The 26084-nt window shown below is 43.2% G+C and overlaps 1 protein-coding gene across 1 annotated transcript in view; it reads right to left on the bottom strand.

Moving 5' to 3' along the window:
* TRIO (trio Rho guanine nucleotide exchange factor) overlaps positions 1-26084 on the bottom strand; it is a gene marked incomplete in the record, with an annotated part of 1361655 nt that overhangs the window by 819460 nt on the left and 516111 nt on the right. Inside the window, 1 exon segment of the mRNA XM_073630705.1 lies at positions 1245-1436. Coding sequence (XP_073486806.1) covers positions 1245-1436 — 192 coding nt within the window.

Below are 26084 nucleotides of genomic sequence, written 5' to 3' on the forward strand. Positions count from 1 at the left end.
TCAACGAGACGCTGAGATGGCTGCTCTCTGCCCCTCCACAGCTCCGCGCTCCAATGAGCGTGGAGGAGCAGAGCAGGAGAGATGCTGACAGTCAGCATTTCTCCTCTCGGGGAGCTGAGTGAAGAGGCGGTGGGGGACAGATGCTGCATTCAGCTAGGTAAGTATGATTATGCAAAAAATAACATAATTCTCTGTTAACTTATCCTTTATTTTTTTTTCAATTCAACCAATTCCTATTATAGTTTAATTAAATTGCCACGACAAATTATGCTGACCCAATCGTGTGACAGTCTCACTATATAAGGAGATATTATGACTGTCAATTTCCAGAAAAATACATGAATAGAATTAGCAACTCTGTAAACTTTTTCTATGATATGCACTAGGTAATGGCATGTTTGGTCGGGTTATAAAAGGTCTCCTAAAGGATCGGCTTGTTTCTCATGACCCAATCCAAATCTCTCGTATATAGCCACTTACCACTCCTTAGATGTAGTAGCTGTATTTGTTTTCTTTTTCAGGCTATTTCTTTACTCTCACCTGGTAATCTTAACAAATAACACAATTTCTGTTTTTTGTAGGTAAGCTAATTTTAAATAAAAGAAAAGATTGCTTTGCTGTTTTTAAAGCTCATAGGAAACGACAAGGATGCTAAAACAGGTATTTTCTATCTGTGCCTGAAAAAGTGTTTAAAGGAGTTGTAAAGGGAGAAGGTTTTTTATCTTAATGCATTCTATGCATTAAGATAAAAAAAAAAAAAAAAAAAATGTGTGTAGCAGCCTCCCCAGCTGCCCCTAATTACTTACCTGAGCCCCAGCTCTCTCCAGCAATGTCCACGAGTGTCTTAGCCATCTGGGACTCTCCTCCTGATTGGCTGAGACACAGCAGCGGTACCATCGGCTCCCGCAGCTGTCAACCAATCGGAGAGAGAGGCCAGGCGGGGGCTTCATGTCTGAATGGACATACGGAGCTGTGAATCGGCTCAGGTGTCCCCATAGCAAGCTGCTTGCTGTGGGGGCACTCGACAGGAGGGAGGGGCCAGGAGCAGCGAAGAGGGACCTGAGAAGAGGAGGATCCAGGTTGCTCTATGCAAAACCAACTGCACAGAGAAAGCAAGCATAACATGTTTGTTTTTGCTGTTTTTTTTTTTTTTTTTTTTAAAAACAAGACTTTAAAATCACTTTAAGTATTACAGTTGTATTACGGAAGCATGCAAATGTAAAATTCACTACACATTTAGGTACCTGCTCAGAGGTTTTATAGAAGGCCACAGAGGCATTAACAAGTTTCAGTCTGTCTTCCATTTTTAACATCAACTGTTGCCAATGAGAGGCTACTTTTTCTGCACAATCCCTGATCATATCCATATCATAATGGTTGGCTTGTAGCAAAGCCTCGGCTTTCTGCTGCACCTGCAGGGCACTTTGGTGTGTTTTCTGGAATTAAAAAAAAAAAAACAACATAACAGATTATCTACAAAAAAAGAAATAAGATAAAAAAAAAAAATTTGCCACTTGAGTCCCAGCACTTTTAACCTATGTAAACCTTCGAGTCCCAGGGCGTTTTTCAGGTTTTGGACTTTTGATAGTTTGTCTTACAACTGCTGCAATTTTTTTTTTTTTTTGCAGTCAACACGGTCAATTTTGATATTGCTTTTTGAGGACTGAGTGTACTTTAAATTATATACTTTGTTTTTTTGAAAGGAGAGAAAAAAGTTGTGAAACTTATGTTAGAGAAAATATATTTTGTAGAAACAATAGTGTACCTAATAGATTTTATTTGCAAAGATTTTCTCACACTGACATGACAACAAAGGCCCTATTTTTGAAAATATATTTAAAGACCCCACAAATTACACCATTTCAACAGAAAGTGTAAGATTATGAATCTTTTGAACATACAATCATTATACTAGCGTTAGTTGAAATTAAAGTGGTTGTAAACCCTCACATGTACCCAGTGAACTGAACAGACTCTGATGATGTACTGAGATTAAACAAATCCTCCTACATAGGATTTACTAGAAGTGACTCATGCTGGTAAAGGAACAAAGCAGCAGAGAGAAACGACACTTAGAGCTTTGGAGAGAGATAAGCAAACACCATAGATACACAGTATGTGATTTGCCCAGATTTTATGACTGAGGTTTACAACCACTTTAAAGCAAAAAAAAAAAAAAATTATTTGTTTCTAGCAATTTTATTTTTTTCAATTTCTTAAGTATATAAGTAGGTAAAGTATATAAAGTAGATAATGATGCTAGTGACCGGATGCAGGTGTGAGCAGTGTGTGAGAGCTCTCTCCCGGCCCTGATGCTGCACTAGCGCTGCTGTCCGAATGGGTCTGCCCAGCCGAGGGAAAGCCTTGTGAGCTCCGGGTCCCTGCCTTTGACTCTTAGAGGCTTCCATTGATTGAATACTGTGGGATGGCATGCTGATTGGCTGGGGAGGCAAGAGAGAAGGTTGAGAGAAGGCTGGGGAAGATCAGCTGTTATTTCTCCCTGCCGTGCGGCTGAGTTAAGCGGAGTTCGGGATCCGTGTCTGTGGCGTCGCTGGGTTGCTTAGCGACGCCATGCCGTAGCTGTGGGAGGCTTGATACGTCGATCAGCAGCAAGAGAGGAGGCTGGGAAGATCAGCTGAGCGGAGCAGAGACTTGGAAACGAACGCCGCCGCTGTACTTGTGGCCGTGATTGGCTGTGTTTGGCTGTGTTTGGCTGCCTAGTGAAACTTTGCCGACACAGCCGGAGGCAGAGGAAGTAGAAACAACGATAAATAGCCCTGCTGAAGCCCTGCAGACTCCCCAGACGCTAAAGGGAGAGAGGTAAAGATCCTGATTATATAAGTATATATTACAGAGACTGTGTAGTAAAGCAGCAGGCCTGGGACCTATCCTTTGTTATATAAATAGCGGTCTGCTAAAGTGAGGAAGGACTGATTAGTGGATTTGTTAGACTGGTGGGCTATAGGGTGCTTAAAGTATCTTAGCTGGCTATGACCAAGAGGAAGGGGGAGGATCAGCTACAGCAGACCCAAGAAAATATGCCTGTTCAAGCTACCCGGGCAGCCAAAGAAAAGGAAAAGGGGTCTCAAAATGCATCTGCATTAACAGTTGCTGTGAAGCTGGAAAAATTTGCACATAGCGCTACGCAGTCTCCAGCCAAAAATAATCAGCCGACCGCGGGAAAATCCTCAGCTGGGTGCCTGGGGGATAGAAGGAGTCTGGGGAAAGGGCCGGATAACCAAACAGCCAGTACTAGAGTAACTAATAAAAAAAGTCTGGAGAGGGAGCAGCCCGGAAGAGCAGGGGATAGCAGCCCTACCGCAGCCGTAGCCTGTGATCAAGAACCCACCTTAAAAGAGGTACTATGTGCCGTAAATGCATGCAGAAGCTCGATAAGTGGGATGTGGGAAGAGCTGAAAGCTTTGAGTGAGGAGTTTTGCAGTATTAAACAAGAGCTTCAGAAAACAGTAGAGAGAGTTAAAACGGTGGAGGAAAGGGTTAGCCAAGTAGAAGATATCGTAACCCCAATGAGGCATGAGCTTAAAAAAATGCAAGCACAGCTAGACGCTAACAGCCTTAAAATGGATGAATGGGAGAACAGGTCCCGAAGACAAAACGTAAGAGTGATGGGTCTCCCTGAGAAAAGTGAGGGTTCCCGCCCTGAAGAATTTATGGAAAAGTGGCTTAAAGAGGTGTTCGGGGCTGAGGCGTTTTCACAGTTTTTTTCTATTGAGCGAGCCCACAGAGTGCCGTCTAGATCAGCATACTCAGGAGATCGCCCGAGACCAATGATTCTGAGATTTTTTTTGTTATAAAGATAAGCTGAATTTAATGCAAAGGTCTAGAGAGAAAGGAGACATTTTTTTTAATGGAGCTAAAATAGCGATGTACCCAGATTATTCCCCAGATCTACAAAGAAGAAGAGCAGGTTTTTTGGATATCAAGCGCACATTACGGAACCATAACATTCCATATGCATTATTGTATCCTGCACGGCTGCGCATAGAGGCCCTAGGATCTATCCGTTTTTTTGAAACTGTTAAAGGAGTCACGGACTGGTTTGAAGAGAATAAAAGAACTTATAAAGTTGAAGTCGCATATGGACAACTGATGGTGTTTTTTTTTTTTTTTTTTCTGCAGCAGCAGGGGTCGGGAGAGGGAGGGATGGGTGGACGATGTGTGGGTTGAGAGTATTGTTTAGAATGGTGATGGGTTTTTTTGTAAACCTTGGGTCAATGGGTTTATTGGGGGGGAGGGGGGAGGAGGTGGGAGGGGGGAGGAGGGGGAGAGGGGAGGTGGATGAGGTGGGATGAGGGGAGAAGAGTGGTCACAAGGAAGGCTCCTAGGGCACGCCGAGTGAGGCAAGGGAGGGGGCAGAAGGGATTATTTAAATTAGGGGATAGCACAGTTGTTTTAATTATGCTTAAAATATACAGCACATGGTTAAAAAATTTTGTTTATAACTATTTAAATGTTATGAGATTTAATATAATGAGAAACTCACTTTGGGATGGGAGGGGTGGGGGGTGTGGGGGTAATTTTCCTCTGGACCCACCTGGGCCCCTCCCCATAATAATAGCACTGAGTGTGGTAAGAGGGGGTACTACTGATTTGAAACAGAAGGCCAAAAGGCCAGGGGGAATAAGGGCACAACGTGGTGAATTGGTATTATCAGTTTGGATGCTGGAGATTTCTTCTTTGTAACCCTTTTAAAAAAAGTGCCGGGTTAAAACAGTATAAGCGTATGGTTTTGACTTATCAACTTATTAGTAGAAGGATGGATTTACCCCGGTACTTGCATAACTGGTATAGCTCTTTGTTGAAGTATATTTTGAATGCAACCTAGATCATTTGGGATAAGTTCTTGGAACATCAGAGGTATGAGCGAGCCTATGAAAAAAGCTACTGTGTTCCAGGAACTAGAATCGTGTGCTACTGAGGTGATATGCCTGCAGGAAACCCATCTGACTGACGAGACTAAGTTATCAATTAGAAATAAAAAATTTCAGTTACAATATCACTCAGTGTACTCCTCCTACTCAAGGGGAGTGAGTATTCTGATTAGAAAGGGTCTGATGTTTTCCTGCAGGGATGTCAGTATTGATAAATTGGGATGTTTTATTTTTCTGTATTGTTCAATTGAGGGAAGGCCTTTGGTTATAGTAAATGTGTATATTCCCCCACCTTTTAAAATGGAGGTCTTGTTCTTGTTATTAGGGTTCCTGGAGGATAAGAGAGAGGTCCCAGTGGTGATAGTTGGGGATTTTAATACCGTTCTTGATAGTAGGATCGATAGATTCCCGCCAGGGGTTAGTCGAAGTAGAGGGTCGGAGGGAAGGCTGGCACAGTTCCTTGAGGAGGTAGGGTGGTGTGATATTTGGAGGGCTCGTAATCCCATTAGTCAGCAATACTCTTGCTTCTCAGGGACCCACCGAACGCTCTCCCGTATTGATATGGCCATAGGTAATAAAGAAATCCAACCCCTAATCCACAGAATTGAATATCGCCCAAGGGGAGTGTCCGACCATTCGCCACTGATATTGACAATAACCATGTGGGATAATGGTGGCCCGAGAATGTGGTCATTAAATCCAACATGGCTGGAATTGATAGGGAATAGGGACGAAATTAATGTAAGACTGAGAGAATTTATTGACTTTAATACAGGTACTGTATTGGGGGGTGTGATGTGGGACTCTTTGAAAGCGTTCCTCAGAGGCCTTTTGATCCAACAGATATCTAAGTTAAAGAAGCAAACAAGGGTAAGGGGAGAGAGTATTAGGGAAGAGGTTCGGGAATCAGAAAGAAAGTATGTGCTAGACCCGACTATGGAAAACCGGGACCTATGGGTATTGAAGCAACAAGAATATAAAAATGAAGAAATTAGAAGAGCAGAGAATAGGAAGGTTTTTCAGAGGCAAAGGAATTTTGACGAGGGGGAAAGAGTGGGTCGGACGCTGGCTATGCTGGCCAAAACCAACTCTCCCTCTTCAATAATTCTCATGATTAAAACAAAGAAGGGGGATATCTCATCAGATCCGGGGATAATTACCGATACATTTGTAGAATTCTATAGTGATCTATATAAGAAACGCCACTCTCCTGAACAAGTAGAGATGGAGGAATTCTTGGGAGGTACTGTCTTGCCGGTGCTCTCGGACGCAGATATGAACAGTCTGGAAGTACCGATAACAGTGGAAGAAATTGTGCAAGCAATAAAGAATATGCAGAGCCAAAAGTCCCCAGGTCCCGATGGACTGCCAGCTGAGGTTTACAAACAATTTGGGGAGGTGTTGGCCCCGGAACTTCTGAAGGCATATAATTGGTCAGCTGCAGCTGAGAGTTTACCTTTATCAATGTCTGAGGCTACTATAGTATTGATCCAGAAAGAGGGGAAAAATCAATTAGAAACATCATCATATAGACCGATCTCGTTGTTGGGCACGGATGCCAAGATCCTGGCAAAGGTCTTGGCTACCAGGCTCAATAAATGTATAGCTGGTCTGATACACCCGGACCAGTCTGGGTTTATGCAGAATAGGTCCACCAGTAAAAACATAAGAAGAACCTTTCTGAATCTCCAGACGCCGGTAGAGAATGCAGGCTCCAGGGTTGTCTTGTCCTTGGATATCGCCAGGGCATTTGACTCCCTGGAGTGGGATTATTTATGGTGGGTACTGGGAAAATTTGGGTTTGGCCCTCGGTTCATAAAGTGGCTTAAGATACTATATTACCACCCCAGTGCTAGATTAAAAATAAATAATACATATTCAGAGCGGATCTCCCTTGAGAGGGGGACTAGGCAGGGGTGTCCTTTGTCGCCCCTGTTGTTCGCCCTGGCAATGGAGCCGTTCGCGGAGGTAATAAGAAGTTCTCCAGGCCTGCAGGGATATAAAAGAGAGGGGGGTGAGGAGAGAATTGCACTTTATGCTGACGATGTGCTATTGTTTCTGGGGGATATGGGGCCGTCATTAGTTAAGGCAATGCAGTTGGTGGAGGGGTTTGGAATGATCTCGGGGTTAATAGTCAACTGGGAGAAATCTACAATTCTCCCGCTTGACTCGACTACTGGTTCCCTTCCACAGTAAATACCTCGTCTTAGGGTGGTGGAGAACTTCAAATATTTGGGTATAGTAATAACCAATACCCCAACTCAGTATATTAGAGACAATCTAGTTCCGCTGTTGGAAAAGTTTAAAAGGAAAAAAGATATCTGGTGCCGGCTCCCTCTATCTATGGCAGGGCGTGTAAACTTGATCAAGATGATCTGGATGCCACAATTAATGTATATTTTACATAACTCACCGGTTTGGATTGGGAGGGAATGGTTTATAAAAATAAATTCCATCTTTCGTGAGTTAATTTGGAAGAAGGGTCAGGCCAGGATCAGTCTTCAGACCTTGCAGCGTCCTAACAGGGAGGGGGGATTGGCGGTGCCCCACCCATATAGGTACTTTCTGGCGGCCCAGCTGCAGCATCTGGGGGGGGGTGAGTGCGGGGGAGAGGTGAATACCTGCGCAAAAATTATGCTATCAGGGAATCCGCATAACTCCCTGATAGGGGCACTGGAAGCTGGAACATTAGGAAGTGTATTTCCAACATATAAATTGGTTACAAAAGTTTGGCGGTCAGTGAAGATCGAAATGGGCTATAGGGGGCCTACGGAGTTTTCACCTATTTGGCAGAATAGGCAGTTACAAGAACTGAATACTATAGGAGTAAACAGGATCTGGGAAAGGGCGGGCATAAATAGGCTGAAGCAAATATTTGATGGCAATATATTAAAATCTTTTGCGGACCTGAGACGGGAGTTTGGAATTCCTAAAGAAACATTCTATTTCTACCTCCAGATTAGACATGCACTAGAGAAGCAATTTAAGATCAAAGCACTGGATTGGTGTAGTGCACCTCTGCTTAGTAAGATGGTGAGGGTACCTAGTCTTAAAGGGTTAATATCAGGGATTTACGACCAGCTAACGGTAAGGGCAATTAGCTTGGCACCACTCTCGCGTGCAAGGGAGGGGTGGGGGGCCGATGTGGGGGAGCTGAGCGATGATCAGTGGGAGAGAATATTGGAGCTCGGCCCACTGGTGTCCCTTTCCCCGTCGCAGCGGGCGTCGCACCTCTTGCTGGTACACAGAGCCTACTATACCCCCAAGAAGCTGCATAGATTTGGTCGAAGACCAGACGACAAATGCCCCAGGTGTTTGGAGACGGGCGACCTTATACATTTAATGTGGAGATGTCCGAAATTAGCTAGGTATTGGACTGAGATCCTAAACATTATAGAAGCTAGATTTGGGATAAGAGTGGAATACGAGGCTAAGGCGTGTGTGCTGGGTCTAATTAGCAAGAATACGGGGGAAGACCACATAGGTATAGCAATTGTGCGGGGTCTATACCAGGCGAGGAAATTGATCGCGAAAGCATGGTTATCAGCAGTGCCCCCTACTCCTGAAGAATGGGTTAGCACAATGAACTCACTGGTCAGAACAGAGAGGACAATTTACATTAGAAGGGGAAGTTATAGGAAATTCTCAAAGATTTGGGGTTTGTGGTGCCAGGGTAGGAATATATAAATTTTTAGTGCTGGCAGGACCATTAGTAGCTAGGAATAGAGTCTTGAGGGAAATTGTATTAAGTAGTATGTACATGGTTAGGTAACAAGTTTTGTTAAATTTAAGATATTACTATTTATTGGAAAGCAACTGTGGGGGAGGGGGGTGGGTTTCGGGGGTGTTCGGGAGAGGGGTGGGAAGGGGGTGGTTAAAAGGGGTTGTGTAAGGGTTTGATATTTTCACTCTTTTTCTATTGTGATATGGGATAACATACGTATTAACGGCTTGTCCATGTTTGTATAATTTTTATAACGAATACTGTATAATTTGAAAAATCAATAAAAAAGATTTGATAGGAGAAAAAAAAAAAAAAAAGATAATGATGCTAAAAAATACTTAAAGTTGTAAACTTCAGACATAAAATATGAACAAAGCATATTTCTCTATACTGTGTACTTGTCTCAATCCAGAGCTCTAAGACCCCTTTCACACTGGGGCGGTTTTCATTCGCTTTAGCACTGGAAATGGCCTTTACTAAGTGCCTGAAAACAGCCTCCCATTCATTCCAATGTGTCTTTTTACGCTGGGGCAGTGCGCTTACGGGACATTCATAAAAGTTCTGCAAGCAGCATCTTTGGGGTGGGGTGGGAGCACTGTATTTAGTGCTCCTAAAACGCCCTGCCCATTGAAATTAATGGGCAGCTCTTTGAAAGCGCTGCAAAACTGTAGCTTTAAATCCTCTGGCAACGGTTCACCCTTTTCCTACCACCCACAGTCGGGTCTGGACCCCTGTGAGGAACCGATCAAATTAACAACTATCAACACCACAACCTCCAAGAGCATCCAAGCAACCTCCTTGATACACGCACAAAGTTTTTTCTGGGATCCTACCTTTTTTCTGCTTCCTCCATAGTCCAAGAGAATCATAGCGCTGTGCTCTGGACTAAAGGTTTAAAAATTTGCCCCCGTATTTTCATTGGGGTAATGTTTTTCCCAACCCATGGGATATCAACAAATGATACGGTCATTATCAACATACTGACAGTTGTTCATGTTTTCTTTTGCTGTTGACCTTTTCTCTCCTATCAGGATATCTCCTGCAGGACTTACAGCTACAGCCAAGTTCATAAGGAGATTCAATGGACTCCCTGTCTCCTTAGAGTCCCCTGGTGGAGTCCCACATGTGTCCCTACCTGGCCTCAAGTTCTTCGGGGTCCCCTAGGACATGGCCATGTCTTAGGCTCTCACATACAGGTTTATTTTTGTTCTCGCAGTTATATGTTCATGCTCTTATGGTTTTTTTCTTCATGCCCATGCTCCAATGCCAGCTCTGTAGGCTGAGGTCGCAAGTGTTTCTTTTTCTTTTATCTTTACGTTTTTTTACCTACCTGGTATACTTGTTACTGCATAGGTACCTAGAGGTTGTCCTACCCATGAGTGATTTTATTCATCCTTATACCCATTTAAATGTATTCTTTGATGTGTTTTCTCCTGTGGTTTGTATACTAACAAAAGCATCTTTGGAAGTATTGAAATGACATTGAGAATCATGTCAAATGGCATTGAGGATCATGTCTTATAATGTGAAGGGCCTGGGCTACATTCCGAAGCGTTGGGTAGCTCTGAAGGGGTTCAGGTCCTCAGGTGCGGATATGACATTGATTCAAGAGATGCACTTTAGAGCTGACGGCTCGTTAAAATTTGCATCGAAGTCCTTTCCCACCTCCTTTTTTGCCTCTGATTCCACTGGCAAGGCAGGAGTAGCTATCCTGATCAGGAAATCGTGTCCTATTAAAGTGAAAAACACTCATGCGGACCCTCATGGACGACTTCTCATTCTAGATTGTGAATATCTGAACTCCTCCCTCACCGTAGTCAACCTATACGCTCCCAATACTGGACAGATTGATTTCCTTAAACTTTTTGATGCCCCTCAGTTCCGCTCTCAGCCATTTATGATTGTTGCTGGGGATTTCAATCTGGTCATGTCCCCCACTAGAGATAGACAAACTTTGTTTAATGCCACCTCCTCGAGGAAGATCAAATCCCAAGCTAGCTCATTCCGTAAATGTATCAGGTACCATCAACTCTCTGACTTATGGAGGATCAAACATCCTTCTGCTTAGCAATACACATTTTACTCCATGGCCCATAAAATGTATTCCCGCCTTGACCATTTTTTAATTTCTGCTCCACTCATCCCTTATGTTATTGCATGCGATATATATCCCCCATCATGTGGCCTGACCATCCTCCCATTACATTAGACCTTATGCTTTCCCAGACCCACACTAGATCATGCCACTGGCGTCTCAATGATCATCTTCTACAAACTGAGGTCTCACGGAATAAGCTGGCAACGGGTCTAAAAGAATTTTTCAAACTTAACATGGGGTCTATGTGAGTTTTCTACGGTGTGGGAGGCCCATAAGGCTGTCTTTCGAGGTGAATGCATAGCAGAGGGTTCACATCTGAAAAAGGACAAATAGTCTTTTGCAGTCCCTTTCTACAGCCTTGGCGACGGCTGAACGGCAGCTGTTGTGCAGTCCCACAGTGTTGAAACTTCATAAAGTTACTGCCCTCAGAGAATAAATTAAATCAACCCAACTCGGAAAAGAAGTTTTATGAGTTCTCGAAGCCGCCTCATAAGATCCTAGTCAATAAATTACACCCACGCTCGTTTTACTCCTTCCCTGACTTCCTTCTCCAAACAGACGGATCCAGAACCCATTGCCCCCAAGAGATGTCCAACATTTTTGGTAATTTTATTATAAGTTGTATAATTGTTTGTCCCCTGCATATAATTCTAACTTTACCCAAGGGAAATTTGAGGAGTTCTTCTCTGACCTAAAGCTTCCAAAACTATCCACACCTGATCTAGCTAGTTTAAACACAGCCATAACTGTGGAAGAGCTCCTCATTATAGTTAAAGATCTCCCATTAAACAAATCGCCAGGCCCAGACGGGCTACTATACTTTTACTATAAGACCTTCATAGACATATTGTCCCCCCACATGCTGACTCTTTATGATTCCTTATTCAAAGGCAAACCCCCTATCCACCAATTTTCCCACTCCTACATTACTGTCATCCCAAAACCTGGTAAGGATCCTTCAACTCAAGATAATTACAGGCCCATAGCCCTTCTAAATTCGGATTATAAAATATTACAAAAATACTTGCATCTAGATTGTCTAGAATTATCCCTAAATTAATCAACAGAGACCAAGTGTCCCCGGCAGACACGCTGGGGATAACACCCACCGCACTATAGACTTGATCGATCTCCTTGATAGGTCATCTCAACAGGCCCTGGTCTTAAGTCTAGACACACAAAAAGCCTTCGATAGGCTGAGCTGGCCCTATATGTTTGCCACCCTGCGTTTATATGGTTTTAGAGGCCCTTTTCTAAGAGCCTTAGAGGCTCTCTAGTCGAAAGTCACAGCTCAGGTTCAGATGTCTTCTTTCCTGTCACCTAGCTTCCCCATGATGAACGGAACTCGGCAGGTATGCCCTCTATCGCCGTTACTTTTTATTTTGTGCCTGGAGCCCTTGGCCGAGTCTGTTTGTATACATCCTGACATTCGTGGGGTGGTGATGAGACAGGAGGAATACAAACTGTCACTTTTTGCAGATGATATACTACTGAATATCACTAACCCACTGTTATCACTTGAATCGCTACATAAATTGCTTTCCTCATTTAGTGACATTTCAGGTTATAAGGTAAACACCTCTAAAACCGAGGCCCTTCCGATCCATATCCCCGCCCCCCTTTGGTATCCCAGCTCAGGGCTTCCTATCCCTATAGGTGGTGCACTGACTCCCTCAAGTACTTGGGTGTCCTTCTTAGTCCATCCTACCCCTCACTTTACTATGCAAATTACCCCTCTGATCCTTGACATCAACAAATCTCTACAGACTTGGGCAAAATTCCCTCTAAGATTATCAAAGGAATCCACGCTTAGGATATATGTGACTGCTGCCTCCCTATAAAAAAGTCACACCTAAGTGAAACCCAATCAAAGTATAGAGACGCAAAAAGGGAAATGGCCCTGTACTAAATGAAAAAACATATGTATATATAACTATTGGTGGTATGTGTACCACCGAATAAACACATTATATATATATATATATATATATATATATATATATATGTGAAACATATACATAAGGTGTACAAACTGTGTATAGTCAGCAAGAACAAAGTTCTTCCTATCACGTGAAGGAGTGACGTGTGCTTGAAAATTGATATGTGCAAAGGGTAAAAGATAAAAAAGTATATAAAAATATTACATTATATATGTGAAGATGCATATAAAGAGATGCAGTCAATAAATAAAATCAGCTGATGTAAAAAATAATGCCCATCAACACTGATAAAACTATGTGATAAATAACAAAATATAAACATATAAGCTCAATATAACTGCTGTGGATAATATCCAATAATAACCAAAAAATTGTTAAAAATAAGTGTCCATATAAAGTGACATAGTGCTTCCTTCAATAGTGGAAAATTATTTTCAAGGATAAGCAGAGAACGTGCTGACAAAAGTGACTGTGCTCCCCTCTTGTGCTTTCACTCACCAGAGCGCTTCACCCCTGCAGGGGTACAAGCGTGCAGTATAAATGATGCGATCCCGGTCTCAGAGTTGCGATATCCCCCTGGTTCACAGCTTTAGGGCAGAAAGGTCATCCACGGGCGGAGGGGAAGGAGACTCCAGTGTCCCCCCTCTACAACGTAAATCCCGGCCAGATAGCCCCATGTATATGTTATATTAAAGAGGAAAACACGATCCACATAGCGTGATTCTGAATTGCTATATTTATTAAAGAGTAAATGTAAACAAATCCAAAACAGTTTAAAAAGAGAGGGGAGGGAGCTGGCTTGCTCACATACTCTCCGAGCGTGATGAGGAAGCAACGCTCTCCTCACTCGGAGCTTGCATTCCACCGATCCTGTGTCTGAAACCACAAATCCTGGATGTGACGTGAGAGCGTACCAAATTAGTCCCGCCTTGCGCGTTTCTTCATATGGACGTCATCGGAGGTGCCTCACACATCGATATATGAGAAAATGGCCTCATTTAATAGGCAGACCTATTAGTTCCCAAATGTGGGATAGGATCTGGCCCTCCACTTTCAAGTCCTCAAGATGTGTTTTACACATTTTTTGGTACAAGACCCCTGGAGTTATTCACAAATTCGACCCCGCATTCTCAGCAAATTGCTGGGTCTGAGGTAGGATCTCTATTTCATATCTTTTGGCAATGTTCCATGATACAGCCTTTTTGGTACAAGGTAATGCTGTTAATACAAAGGGTGGTGGATGTGTCCTTCCCGCTTGATCCCCTAAATTACCTTTTAGGACTTCCTTTCCCAGGTATTACAAAAAAATACAATAGGCTGATTGCATACATTCTTCTAGCGGCCAAGCGACTCATTCCATTGTGTTGGCTTTCCAGCTTGCCCCCCCCCCCCCCCCCCCCCATGGTCTAGGTTTTTACAACTAATAGCTGAGATTCGAGGGATGGAGTATTTGACAGCCTCTGTCCATGACAATATCCCCCCAGTTTAACAAAAACTGGGAAACCTGGGATCAATCAGAATTTGGTACATCTTTGCTACCCAGTAAATCATACATCATGTTACCTCGACCCATGCTTTACACACAGATGAGTACCCTTTCAAGTTATTATCCTCTACTGTATATCAAAAAATTTCTTTGCCTTTACACCTGACCTCGAAACACTTATTGTTGCTTTCTATGAGTTGCTTTTACCTTCTGATGAGATCTACAGAACACTGTTGTGCTCTGTATACATGGACATTTATTGTTTGCATTTTTACACACCGATTGTATTCAGTTATTTGTATATTCTCTGGAAAACTCTTAATAAAAACTGCAATTTAAAAAAAAAAGAAAAATGTTGACGGGGAGGGAACTCCAGCTGATTGACAGCCCCAGCTCTACTCCTGTGTGCTGTGTGAAGGGGGTGTGTCCCTTCCCTCCAATCAGCTCTCAGAGCCCTTCTTACTGATGTAACTTCAGCTCTCCACCCCCTGCTTTTCAGACTTGAGAGATCATGTGTAAATTCTTCACTTTGAATGGATGTAAGGGAAAGACAGCATTATTTAAACAGGTACAACTTATGTAGGAGAATTTGTCCTGAAAGCCGCATATCAGAACAAGCCATTCCCATGAGTAAGCTCCGGTGGGAAGAGTGAAACGCATTGGGAGCATGGCCTTGCGGGGGGTCCAGACCAAGACTGCTACTTGTTCACACAGCGGGTCTTGTTGATGTGCAGCTCCGGCCTATCATTGTCTGGAGTGTGGGAGGGCTCCTTTCCGGCAGGCACTCTCAGCAACAGGCACAGGACTACACTTCTTTGCAGCCTGAGCAGCTCACATACACACCATGGGTTGCATACAAAAGCAAAGGAGAAGGCCTTCAAAAAATACATGGTTAAGGAATTATCATTAGCATTCAGACTTTATAAAAAATGCAACAAGAAATGTAAGGGTGCAATTAGGGCGGCTAAGATAGAACACAAGAGACACATAGCGGAAGAGAGCAAAAAAAATCCCAAGAAATTCTTTAAGTATGTAAACAGTAAAAAAGGGAGGACAGACCATATTGGCCCCATAAAGAATGAGGAAAGACATCTGCTTACAAAGAATGGGGAGATGGCGAAGATATTGAATTTAATTCTTCTCCTCAGTCTTCACGAGGGAATCAGGGGGCTTTAGCAACCAAAACTGCAGTGCTTATCCTGACACGTCACAGGAAGCACCCTCATGGCTAACAGAGCACAGAATTAGAATTAGACTTGGGAAACTTAACATTAATAAATCACCGGGAACGGATGGCTTGCACCCGAGGGTACTTCGGGAACTCATTCAAGTAATTGCCAAACCATTGTTCCTAATTTTTACTGACAGTCTACTGACTGGAATGGTACAAGCGGACGGGAGAAAAGCCAATGTAGCACCAATATTAAAAAGGGCGCAAAATACATCCCTGGAAATTACAGACCAGTTAGCCTAACATCAATAGTATGCAAGCCCTTGGAGGGGATGAGAAGGGACTAAATACAAGATTGTAGTAATGAAAGCGGGATTATTAGCAGTAATCAGCATGGATTCATTTAGAATCGTTCTTTCCAAACCAATCTATTAACCTTCTATGAGGAAGTGAGTTGCCATCTAGATAAAGGAAGGCCCATAGACGTGGTGTATCTGGATTATGCAAAAGCATTTAACACAGTTCCCATAAACGTTTCCTGTACAAAATAAGGCTCGTTGGCATGGACCATAGGGTGAGTACATTGATTGAAACCTGGCTGCAAGGGCAAGTTCAGAGGGTGGTGATAAATGGGGAATACTCGGAATGGTCGAGGGTGGGTAGTGGGGTCCCACAGGGTTCTGTGCTGGGACCAATCCATTTAATTTTTTCATAAACGACCTGGAGGATGGGGTAAACAGTTCAATCTCTGTATTTGTGGACGATACTAAGCTAAGCAGGGCAATAACTTCTCTGCAGGATGTGGAAACCTTGCAAGAAGATCTGCACAAATTAATGGGGGTGGGCAACTACATGGCAAATGAGGTTTAATGTAGAAAAATGTAAAATAATGTATTTGGGTTGCAAAAATATGAATGCAATCTATACATTAGGGGGAGAACCTCTGGGGGAATCTAGGCTGGAAAAAGACTTAGGGGTCCTAATAGATGACAGGTTCAGTAATGGCATGCAATGCCAAGCTGCTGCTAACAAAGCCAACAGAATATTGGCATGCATTAAAAAACTCCAGGGATAAAGCGATAATTCTCCCACTCTACAAGACTCTGGTCCGGCCGCACCTAGAGTATGCTGTCCTGTTCTGGACACTAGTTCTCAGGAAGGCTGTACTGGAAATGGAGCGAGTACAAAGAATGGCAACAAAGCTAATAAAGGGTCTGGAGGATATTAGTTATTTAGAAAGGTTGCGAGCACTGAACTTATTCTCCCTGGAGAAGAGACGCTTGAGAGGGGATATGATTTTAATTTACAAATACCGTACTGGTGACCCCACAATAGGGATACAATTTTTCCGCGGAAGGGAGCTTAACAAGACACGTGGCCACTCATTAAAATTAGAGGGAAAGTGGTTTAACCTGAAACTGCGTAGAGGCACAGGCAGTGGTTTCAGTGGGGAGCATCGATAATTTTAAAAAACTATTAGATAAGCACCTGAACGACCACCACATACAGAGACATACAATGTAATACTGACATAAAATCACACACATAGGTTGGACTTGTGTCTTTTTTCAACCTCGCCTACTATGCAACTGTTAAAATGACTTTTCCCCGTATTAACTATTACTATTTTTGAAATTGCATCACTATTTTATTCTTTCGGGTAGTGTTTCTTTTTTTGCACCTATTTTGCACCTTGAAAAAAGACAAGAGTCCATCAAGTTCAACCAAAAAATAAAAATAAAAAATACAGTCCCATAATACTGTACATATCCCTTCTCAAGCATCTCTTCTCCAGAGAGAATAAGTTCAATGCTCGTAACCTTTCCTCATAACTAATTTCCTCCAGTCCCTTTATTAATTTTGTTGCCCTTCTCTGGACTCTTTACAGTTCCAGCACATCCTTCCTGAGGACTGGTGCCCAGAACTGGACTGCATACTTAAGGTGCACCCGGAGTCTTGTAGAGTGGGACAATTATCATTTTATCCCTGGAGTTAATCCCCTTTTTAATGCATGCCAAAATTCTGTTTGCTTTGCGTGCAGCAGCGTGGCACTGCAAGCTACTGCTGAGACTCATCTACTAGGACCCCCAGGTCCTTTTCCATCCTAGATTCCCCCAGAGGTTCTCCCCCCAGTGTATAGATTGCATTCATATTTTTGCCACCCAGATGTTATATTTTACATTTTTCGACATTAAAACTCATTTACAATGTTGTTGCCCACCTCATTAATTTGTTCAAATCTTCTTGCAAGGTTTCCACATCCTGCGGAGAAGTTATTGCCCTGCTTAGCTTAGTATCGTCTGCAAACACAGAGATTGAGCTGTTTATCCCATCCTCCAGGTTGTTTATGAAAAAATTAAATAGGACTGGTCCCAGGACAGAACCCTGGGGGACCCCACTTTCCACCCCGAACCATTCCGAGTACTCCCTATTTATCACTACCCTCTCTGAACTCGCCCCTGTAGCCAGTTTTCAATCCATGTACTCACACTATGGTCCTTGAAAATGGACCTTATTTTGTATTATGGGGAACTGTATCAAATGCTTTTGCTAAATCCAGATACACCATGTCTACAGGCCTTCCTTTATCTAGATGGCAGCTCACCTCCTCATAGGATAATAGGATTGGTTTGGCAACAAGGATTCTTCATGAATCCATGCTGATTACTACTAATGATACCGTTGTCATTACTTAAATCTTGTATATAGTCCCTTATCCCCTCGAAGAGATTGCATACAATTGATGTTAGGCTAACTGGTCTGTAATTCCCAGGGATATATCTTGGCCCTTTTTTAAATATTGGTGCTACATTGGCTTTTCTCCAATCAGCTGGTACCATACTAGTCAGGTAGACTGTTCACAAAAATTAGCAACAATGGTCTGGCAATTACTTGACCGAGTTCCTTAAGGACCCTTGGGCGCAAGCCATCTGGTCCCAGTGACTTATTAGTGTTACGTTTTTCACGTCTATTTCTAATTCTGTCCTCTGTTAGCCATGAGGGTGCCTCCTGTGACATGTCATGAGGATAAACATTGCAGTTTTGGTTACCGAAGCCCCCCCGATTCCCTCATGAAGACTAAGAATAAATTCTTCGCCATCTCTTCATCCTTAGTAGCCAAATTCCTTCATCATCCTTTATGGGACAATATGATCTGACCTCCCTTACTTACTATGGAATTAGGACTTTTTTTCCCCTGCTGTAGCAAATTGGAGCATGCTCTGCTGGGGTTTTTTGCCTTCCTCTGGATCAACTGTGGGTATAGTATTGGGTATACTGGATTGTACAATTTTTTTTTTTTTTATGGTTGAACTGGATGGACTTGTGTCTTTTTTCAACCTGACTAACTATGTAACTATGTACGTAAACAATTTTTTGGGACTTTTTTTTTTTTTTTGCTCTTCTCTATGTGCCTTTCGTGTTATATCTTAGCCGCCCTGATTGCACCCTTACATTTCTTGTTGCATTCTTTGTAAAGTTAGAATGCTGATGATGATACCTCAGCCTTGTATGTTTTGAAGGCCTTCTCCTTTGCTTTTATATGCATTTTTACGTTGTAGTTAAGCCACACAGGACTTTTATTAGTTCTTAATTTTAGTTCCCACTGTAATGCACTGGCTAATACACTTATTTAATATGCTCTTAAAGCATACCCATTTTTCCTCCTTGTTCCTTAGATTTTACCCCAATTATCTTCTAGCAAGGATCGTAGTTTAGGCAAGTTGGCTCTTTTGAAATTCGGTGTCTTTGTATTCCCCTTATGTTTCCTATTTGTGTGATTTATACTAAAACTAAATTGACCTGTGATTACTGTTTCCTAAATTCCCCCATCCGTGATCAGGTCTGTATTGTTGGTAATCAGTAGGTCTAGTAACGCTTTGATTCTAGTTGGTGCACTTTACCATCTGACCGATGAAATTGTCCTGCAAGACATTTAGGAATTGGCGAGCCTTACTTGAATGCGTGGTTCCTTCCACTCAGTCTATGTCAGGATAATTTAAATCTCCATTATAATGACACTTTCCATTCTTGCCGCTAATCCAAATTATGATAGGAGGTCCACCTCCATCTCCTCCCTCTGGTTAGGGGGCCTACAGAATACTCCCAGTATTACTTTTCCCTTGGTTTCCTCCCTTTGTAGCTCTACCCATAAGGATTCCACCACCTCCCTTGCTTCCTTAGTGATGTCATCTCTCACATTCACTTGTTTATCATTTTTATTATACAGGCATACCCCTCCCCCTTTTTTACCCTCTCTATCCCTGCGATATAGGGAATACCCTTGAATGTGTGCCAGCCAATCATGAGAGCTGTCGAACCAAGTCCTACAAAATTTAAATCCTCCTTGTACAACAGTAGCTCTAGTTCTCTCATCTTGTCTGCCAGACTCTCAGCATTGGTGAACATGCCACGTAGTTTAGACCGGTCGCATATCATCTCCTTATTGGGTGCTCTGGGGTTGCAAATAGGACTTGTTACTATACTTACCTCGGGTTTAGATTCTTTAGTCAACCTACCATTAATACCCCCAATAATATCCTCTGGAATATGTTCCGTGCTGACTATCTCTACCTCTAGGCCCTCCCCCCAGTTGCCTAGTTTAAAAGCCCCTCTAACTAAATCATCTTCACTCCCAGCAGATCTGCACCTTCCCCATTTAGGTGCAGTCCGTCCCTTCAATTGATTTGTTAACCGACTGAGAAGACGGCCCAGTTCTCCAGGAACCCAAACCCCTCCTTTCAACACCAGCTCCTCAGCCACTGGTTTAATTCCCTAAACTCCTTCTGCCTTTCTGGTGTTGCTTGAGGTACCGGTAGTATTTCTGGGAATACTACTTTGGAGGTCCTTTTCCTCAATTTAGCTCTCAAGTCCCTAAAATCATTTAGGACACTCCATCTTCCTCTGACTGTCATTAGTGCCAATGTGCACCATGACAGCCGGGTCTTCCTTAGCCCCTCCCAGTAATCTGTCCACCAGACCTGTGATGTGGCAAACCAGAGCGCCCAGTAGACAATATACAGTTCATCGATTCAGGTCTTTGTGACAGATTGCCCTCTCTGTCCTAAGAATTGAGTCCCTTGCCACCAGAATCTGTCTTTCCTTTCCCTTGGCTTTAATCCCACCCTCACTGGAGTTATTCCCCTGGCAGCTAGGGGAGTCATTCAGCTCCAGCAGTGCTGGTCCCAATGTCACTCAATGGGGTATACTTATTGGGATGTTCCAGCCCAGGACCAGCCTCCCTGACTCTTTACCCTCTATCCTTCCTGTCACCTGTCTACTCTGCTTTGGTGCCTGCACCTCTTGATCTCCACCCACCTCTGTGCTGGCCCGTGTCTGGTACAATCCCAACTCTCCTTTAGTATTGAGGGACTTCTCAGTGTTGACAGTTGCTTCCCTAGATTCAGAACCTGGGCTTCCAGGAAAACAACGTGCATCGTACCTACTAATATAATGGGGATTGGGGGTTATACTCTGTCCAAATTAACAACAAGCTTTCTGACACTAATACTCAACAATACACAGGTTCTCAACAAGACAATACACAGGTACTCGCAACACACGTGCACTCAAAGCACTCGTGTACTCACCGTCCACGTGCACTCACATTATTCGATAAGTCGCTGCACATTCTAACAGCGCTCCACTTTCTTATTAACTCTGACCACACTAGGCATGAGAACACAGTGTGGTAATTTTTCTGGCTGTGCTCAGATCTCAGCCTGCTCTCCTTCAATGATCAGACATGTGCCGACACGTGGAACCCCTATGCACAGCCATTCACTAAGACCAGTGTGGTACTGTTTCTCCTACCTAGCTCTCGAAGATCCTTATGTAGCGGAGAACAGCGGTTATATGATCCCAAGCACTGCTTCCTAGAAGTTATTGCGTATTATGCCATTAATGCAACTGGGGATTGAATGCTGATGCCATCCATCCATTTGGGATCTGAGTTTCGTCTTTCAAGCGCTGTCAGACCTCTATTTTTGGGGTCTGAGCCTCTGGTAAGCAGCTGTGTTTACCAATGGTGGCAGGTGCACAAGAGAGGTGTTTATTCACGAAGATGTATTTTGTTGGTACATCAATATTGGTTTAAATTTGCATGGTTTGTATTTAAATTATTTATGAAACAGCGCAACACATTTTTGGTTCATCCGTTTGGAATATTTTTTGTATTTGAATATCAGTGAGTACATCTGTTTGTTCCGTTTGTATAATTAAGCACTTCAAGCGATTGCTCATGTTTACATTAATATTTTTATTTGGCTTCATGCACATGGTCGATTTGTCCATACAAACTGAAATTTGGGAGTAATTCCACACAAAAAGTACAGGTGCTTAAATACAGCTGCCTGTGTTAACTATTTGCTGTATTCGGTTGCACGGCGGTATACGCCAATACTCTAAACCAGGGGTCTCAAACTCGCGGCCCGCGGGCCAACTGCGGCCCGCGGGACAATATTTTGCGGCCCCCCGCCTGGAAAAGCACTCTGAACGCACTTGGTGCAGGTCAGCCTCCGGCGGTGTTACACAGCGGGCAGCGCTCCACCGCCAAGTACAGTACCTCGGCGTCTCACCAGGGGGAGTAAGTGGCGGTGGAGCGCTGCCCGCTGTGTAACACCGCCGGACGCTGACCTGCACCAAGTGCGTTCAGAGCGGCGACTTCATCTTCTTCGATGGGAGGGACACGGAGAGGCAAGTACCAGCCTGTCAGTCACGCTCTCCACGCCTCACTTTTTTTCTTCTCTTTCCCGTTCAGGCGACAGGACGTTCTGCCATTGGAGGCCCTGCATGGGAGGAGGAGACGCAGGGGTTTCTCAATGGGCGTCTCCTTCTCCCTGGCTGTGTTGTGATCCAATCACATCAAAGAGTGTCACAGACAAGGAGTTTTTTTCTTCCTGGCTGTGACTCTCACTGTGATTGGATTGAGGCACATGAGAAACCCCGGCGTCTCTTCCTCCTTGATGCTCAGTATTAGCATACAGGGCAAGAAATATACAGAGGGGCACAGCAGAGTGGAGGAGTGCTATTTTTATAAACCAGACAGGTGCGTGCCCACCCTAAAGGTATTTGGCTACTCCTGTGAGTAAAAATCAGGTCCTCTTTAATGTTGCCGAAGGTCATGCTAGGCAGCTAGGGGGACTGGGAAACTCTATTTCCGCTCATCCAGAGCACCTTGTGCTGAAGTGGGTATCTCAAGGCACCATAGGCCTAAGTTTTTGGTACGCAGCCCCAAATATGTCTTGCTCAAAGCCTGCAGTGAAGAGAAAGGTTGATGATGAGCACAGACAATTTCAGGAAAAGTGGGAAAAGCAATATTTCTTTATTGAGCACAAGGGCATCCCAACTTGTCTTATTTGCACAGAGAAAGTTGCAGTGCCCAAAGAATACAATTTGAAGCGTCATTACACAACTAGACATGCTGAGGAGTATGCAAAGTACCAGGAAGATGAGAGAGCCAACCAGGTTGCTAAACTTAAGACATGTCTGCTGAGGCAACAAGATTTCTTTAAGAAAGCAACCAAAGAGAATGATGCAGCAGTCGAAGCCAGCTACGTAGTTAGTATGATGATTGCTAAAGCAGGAAAGTCATTTAAAGAAGGGGAATTTATAAAAAAGTGCATGTTACAGGCTGCAAGTATTATCTCTCCAGAAAAGAAAGGTCAGTTTAGCAACATCAGCCTTTCTTCCAACACCGTGGCAGAGCGCATTTCTGACCTTTCAAGTGACATTTATGATCAACTGTGTGAGAAAATAAAATGTTTCAGTGTATACTCAGTCGCTCTTGATGAGACCACAGACATCACCGACACTGCCCAGCTTGCAATCTATGTCCGGGGTGTTGATGACAATTTTGAAGTCACAGAGGAGTTGCTCTCACTAGTTCCAATGCATGGCCAGACCACCGCCCAAGAGATATTTCACCAGCTGTGTGATGCTTTTCAGAATGCTGGTTTGCCTTGGAGGAAGTTTGTCGGAATAACAACTGATGGAGCGCCATCAATGATCGGGAGGAAAAAAGGACTGGTGGCACTTGTTAATAAAAAAAAGAAAGAGGAAGGTTTAGAGGAGGTCATTGCTCTGCACTGCATTATTCACCAGCAGGCCCTTTGCAGCAAATGCCTGAAGTTTGACAACGTGATGTCTTTCGTTGTGAAATGCATCAACCAAATCAGATCCAGGGGCTTAAAACACAGAATATTTCGTGCTTTTTTAGAGGAAATAGAGTCAGAATATGGGGATGTGCTCTACTTTACCGAGGTGCGTTGGCTCAGCAGGGGAAACGTATTGAAGAGATTTTTTGAGTTGAGAGCGGAAGTGAAAGCTTTTATGGAGAAAGATGGGGCTTCTGTTCCTTTGCTAAGTGATCCAAAATGGCTCATGGACTTAGCTTTTTTAGTTGATATCACACATGAGCTTAATGTACTGAATAAGAGGTTACAAGGCCAGGGGCAACTTGTCAGTGCTGCCTATGACAGCGTGAGAGCGTTCTCTACAAAACTTATATTGTGGAAAGACCAGCTTTCTCAAACAAACCTTTGCCATTTCCCAGCATGCAAGTCACTCATTGATTCAGGCACACTATTCAGTCATGAGGAGTATGTGGATGTCATTTTGAGGCTACAGGAGGAATTTGATCATAGATTTGCAGACTTCAAGAGACACAGAGCCACATTTCAAATTTTTGCAGACCCCTTCTCCTTTGATGTGCAAGATGCCCCTCCAGTGTTTCAAATGGAGCTCATTGACCTGCAGTGTAACTCTGAACTCAAAGCCAAGTTTAGGGATGTGAGTGGAAAAGCAGACAAACTTGGGCAATTTTTAAGAGAATTGCCCCCCAGCTTCCCTGAGCTTTCCCGAATGTTCAAGCAGACCATGTGTCTTTTTGGGAGCACATACTTGTGCGAAAAGCTCTTCTCTACCTTGAACTTCAATAAGTCAAAGTACAGGTCTAGAATTACTGATGCTCATCTTCAAGCTGTGCTGAGGGTCTCAACTGCTTCCTCACTTACGCCAAATGTGGCTCGGCTATGCAAGAGTAAGCGCTGTCAGATCTCTAGCAGCAAGAAGTAGGCAGATAAAGCCATGTTCAAACAGTTTATGTCCATTCATGTTCTAAAAGTTAAATGTTAAAGAACTGTTAATAAAGACATTTGAATCTGAATAATGATATTTTGTAAGCGCATTTTTTGTGGAAAACTTGATGCGGCCCAGCCTTACCCAGAATCTACCTCCAGCGGCCCCCAGGTAAATTGAGTTTGAGACCCCTGCTCTAAACCTACAAATATGCCCTCAGAAATGGCTCTGGGTGGCTATTTGTGTATATATACACACACACTTAAACATACACACAGTTAGGTCCATATATATTTGGACATAGGCACAATCTTCATTATTTTGGCTCTGTATGCCACCAGAATAAAATTAAAACGAAATAATCCAAAGAATGGAAGTGCAGACTTTCAACTTTAATTCAAGGGGTTGAACATAAATATAAAGTACACATTTTAGGGACTGCAACCATTTATATACACAGTCCCCCCCCCCCCATTTTCAGGGGCTCAATTGTAACTGAACAAATAAATATAATTATAAATAAAATGTTCATTTTTACATACATAGAAGGCAAGGCTGAAAAAAGACAATAGTCCATCCAGTTCAACCTGTGTAGGTGTACGGGTGTCAGTGTCTATAATAATTTCCCATATCCCTGTATGTTGTGTTTTTTAAGAGGTACATCCAAGAGTCGTTTAAAAATATCCATACTCCCACCTACCACCAAATGTGGAAAAGTTTCACATCCTTATTGCCCCAACAGTGAGGAACCCCCTGCGCAGTTTAAGGTTAAACCGCTTCTCCTCCAGTCTCAATGTATGGCCCCGTGTCCTCATACACTCCCTGGGACTGAATAGTAGTTTTGCTATGCTGGGATCCCCATTAAAGAATTTGTAGATCGCTATCATGTTCCCCCCTCAAGCGTTGCTTCTCCAGCTAGAATAAACTTAGTGTTTGCAGCCGATGCTTGTAATTGAGGTCCTCCAGTCCTTATTTATTTTGTTGTCCTTCTTTGGACTCTCTCCAGCTCCAGCACATAACTTCTGAGGACCAGTCACCAGGACAGGACAGAATACTCCAGATGTGGCCTAACCAGGGTTTTATAAAGTGGCAGAATTATAGTTTAATCCCTGGAGTATATCCATTTTTTCTCTTTCAATAGTATTTATAGGTTTTAACAGGTGAAAATACAGGATACATTCTGAAAACACTGAAAATAAAAGCATTTCTTGGCCAACGCGGCCTACGAGGATTAAGAAAATATAATGCAGTATATCCATTTTTTATGCATGCTAATATTCTGCCTGCTTGGGTAGCTGCAGCTTGACATTGCATGCTATTACTCTGTCATCTATTAGGACCCATAGATCCTTCTCCATCCTTGATTCTCCCAGGAGATTTTCCACCTGAATAATTTGCATTCATGTTTCTTGCCCCCAAGTGCATTATCTCCACATTAAAACCTCATTTGCCATTTGTCTGCCCACTCCATTATTTTATTCAGGTCATTCTGCAAAATTTATATGTGCCGTTTATCGTTCTACTTATTTTTGTGTCATAACTGGGACTGAGCTATTTATCCCCTTCTCTACTTTTAATATTTTGTTGAGATTCCTTTACTGGCAATGACTGCCTGAAGTCTGGAACCCATGGACAGTACCAAAGACTGAGTTTTCAGCGTTCTGATGCCTTTGCCAGGCTCTAACTGCAGCTGTCTTC

Source organism: Aquarana catesbeiana, linkage group LG05 (genome assembly GCF_042186555.1).
Source record: "Aquarana catesbeiana isolate 2022-GZ linkage group LG05, ASM4218655v1, whole genome shotgun sequence".
In the NCBI taxonomy this organism is placed as follows: Eukaryota; Metazoa; Chordata; class Amphibia; order Anura; family Ranidae; genus Aquarana; species Aquarana catesbeiana.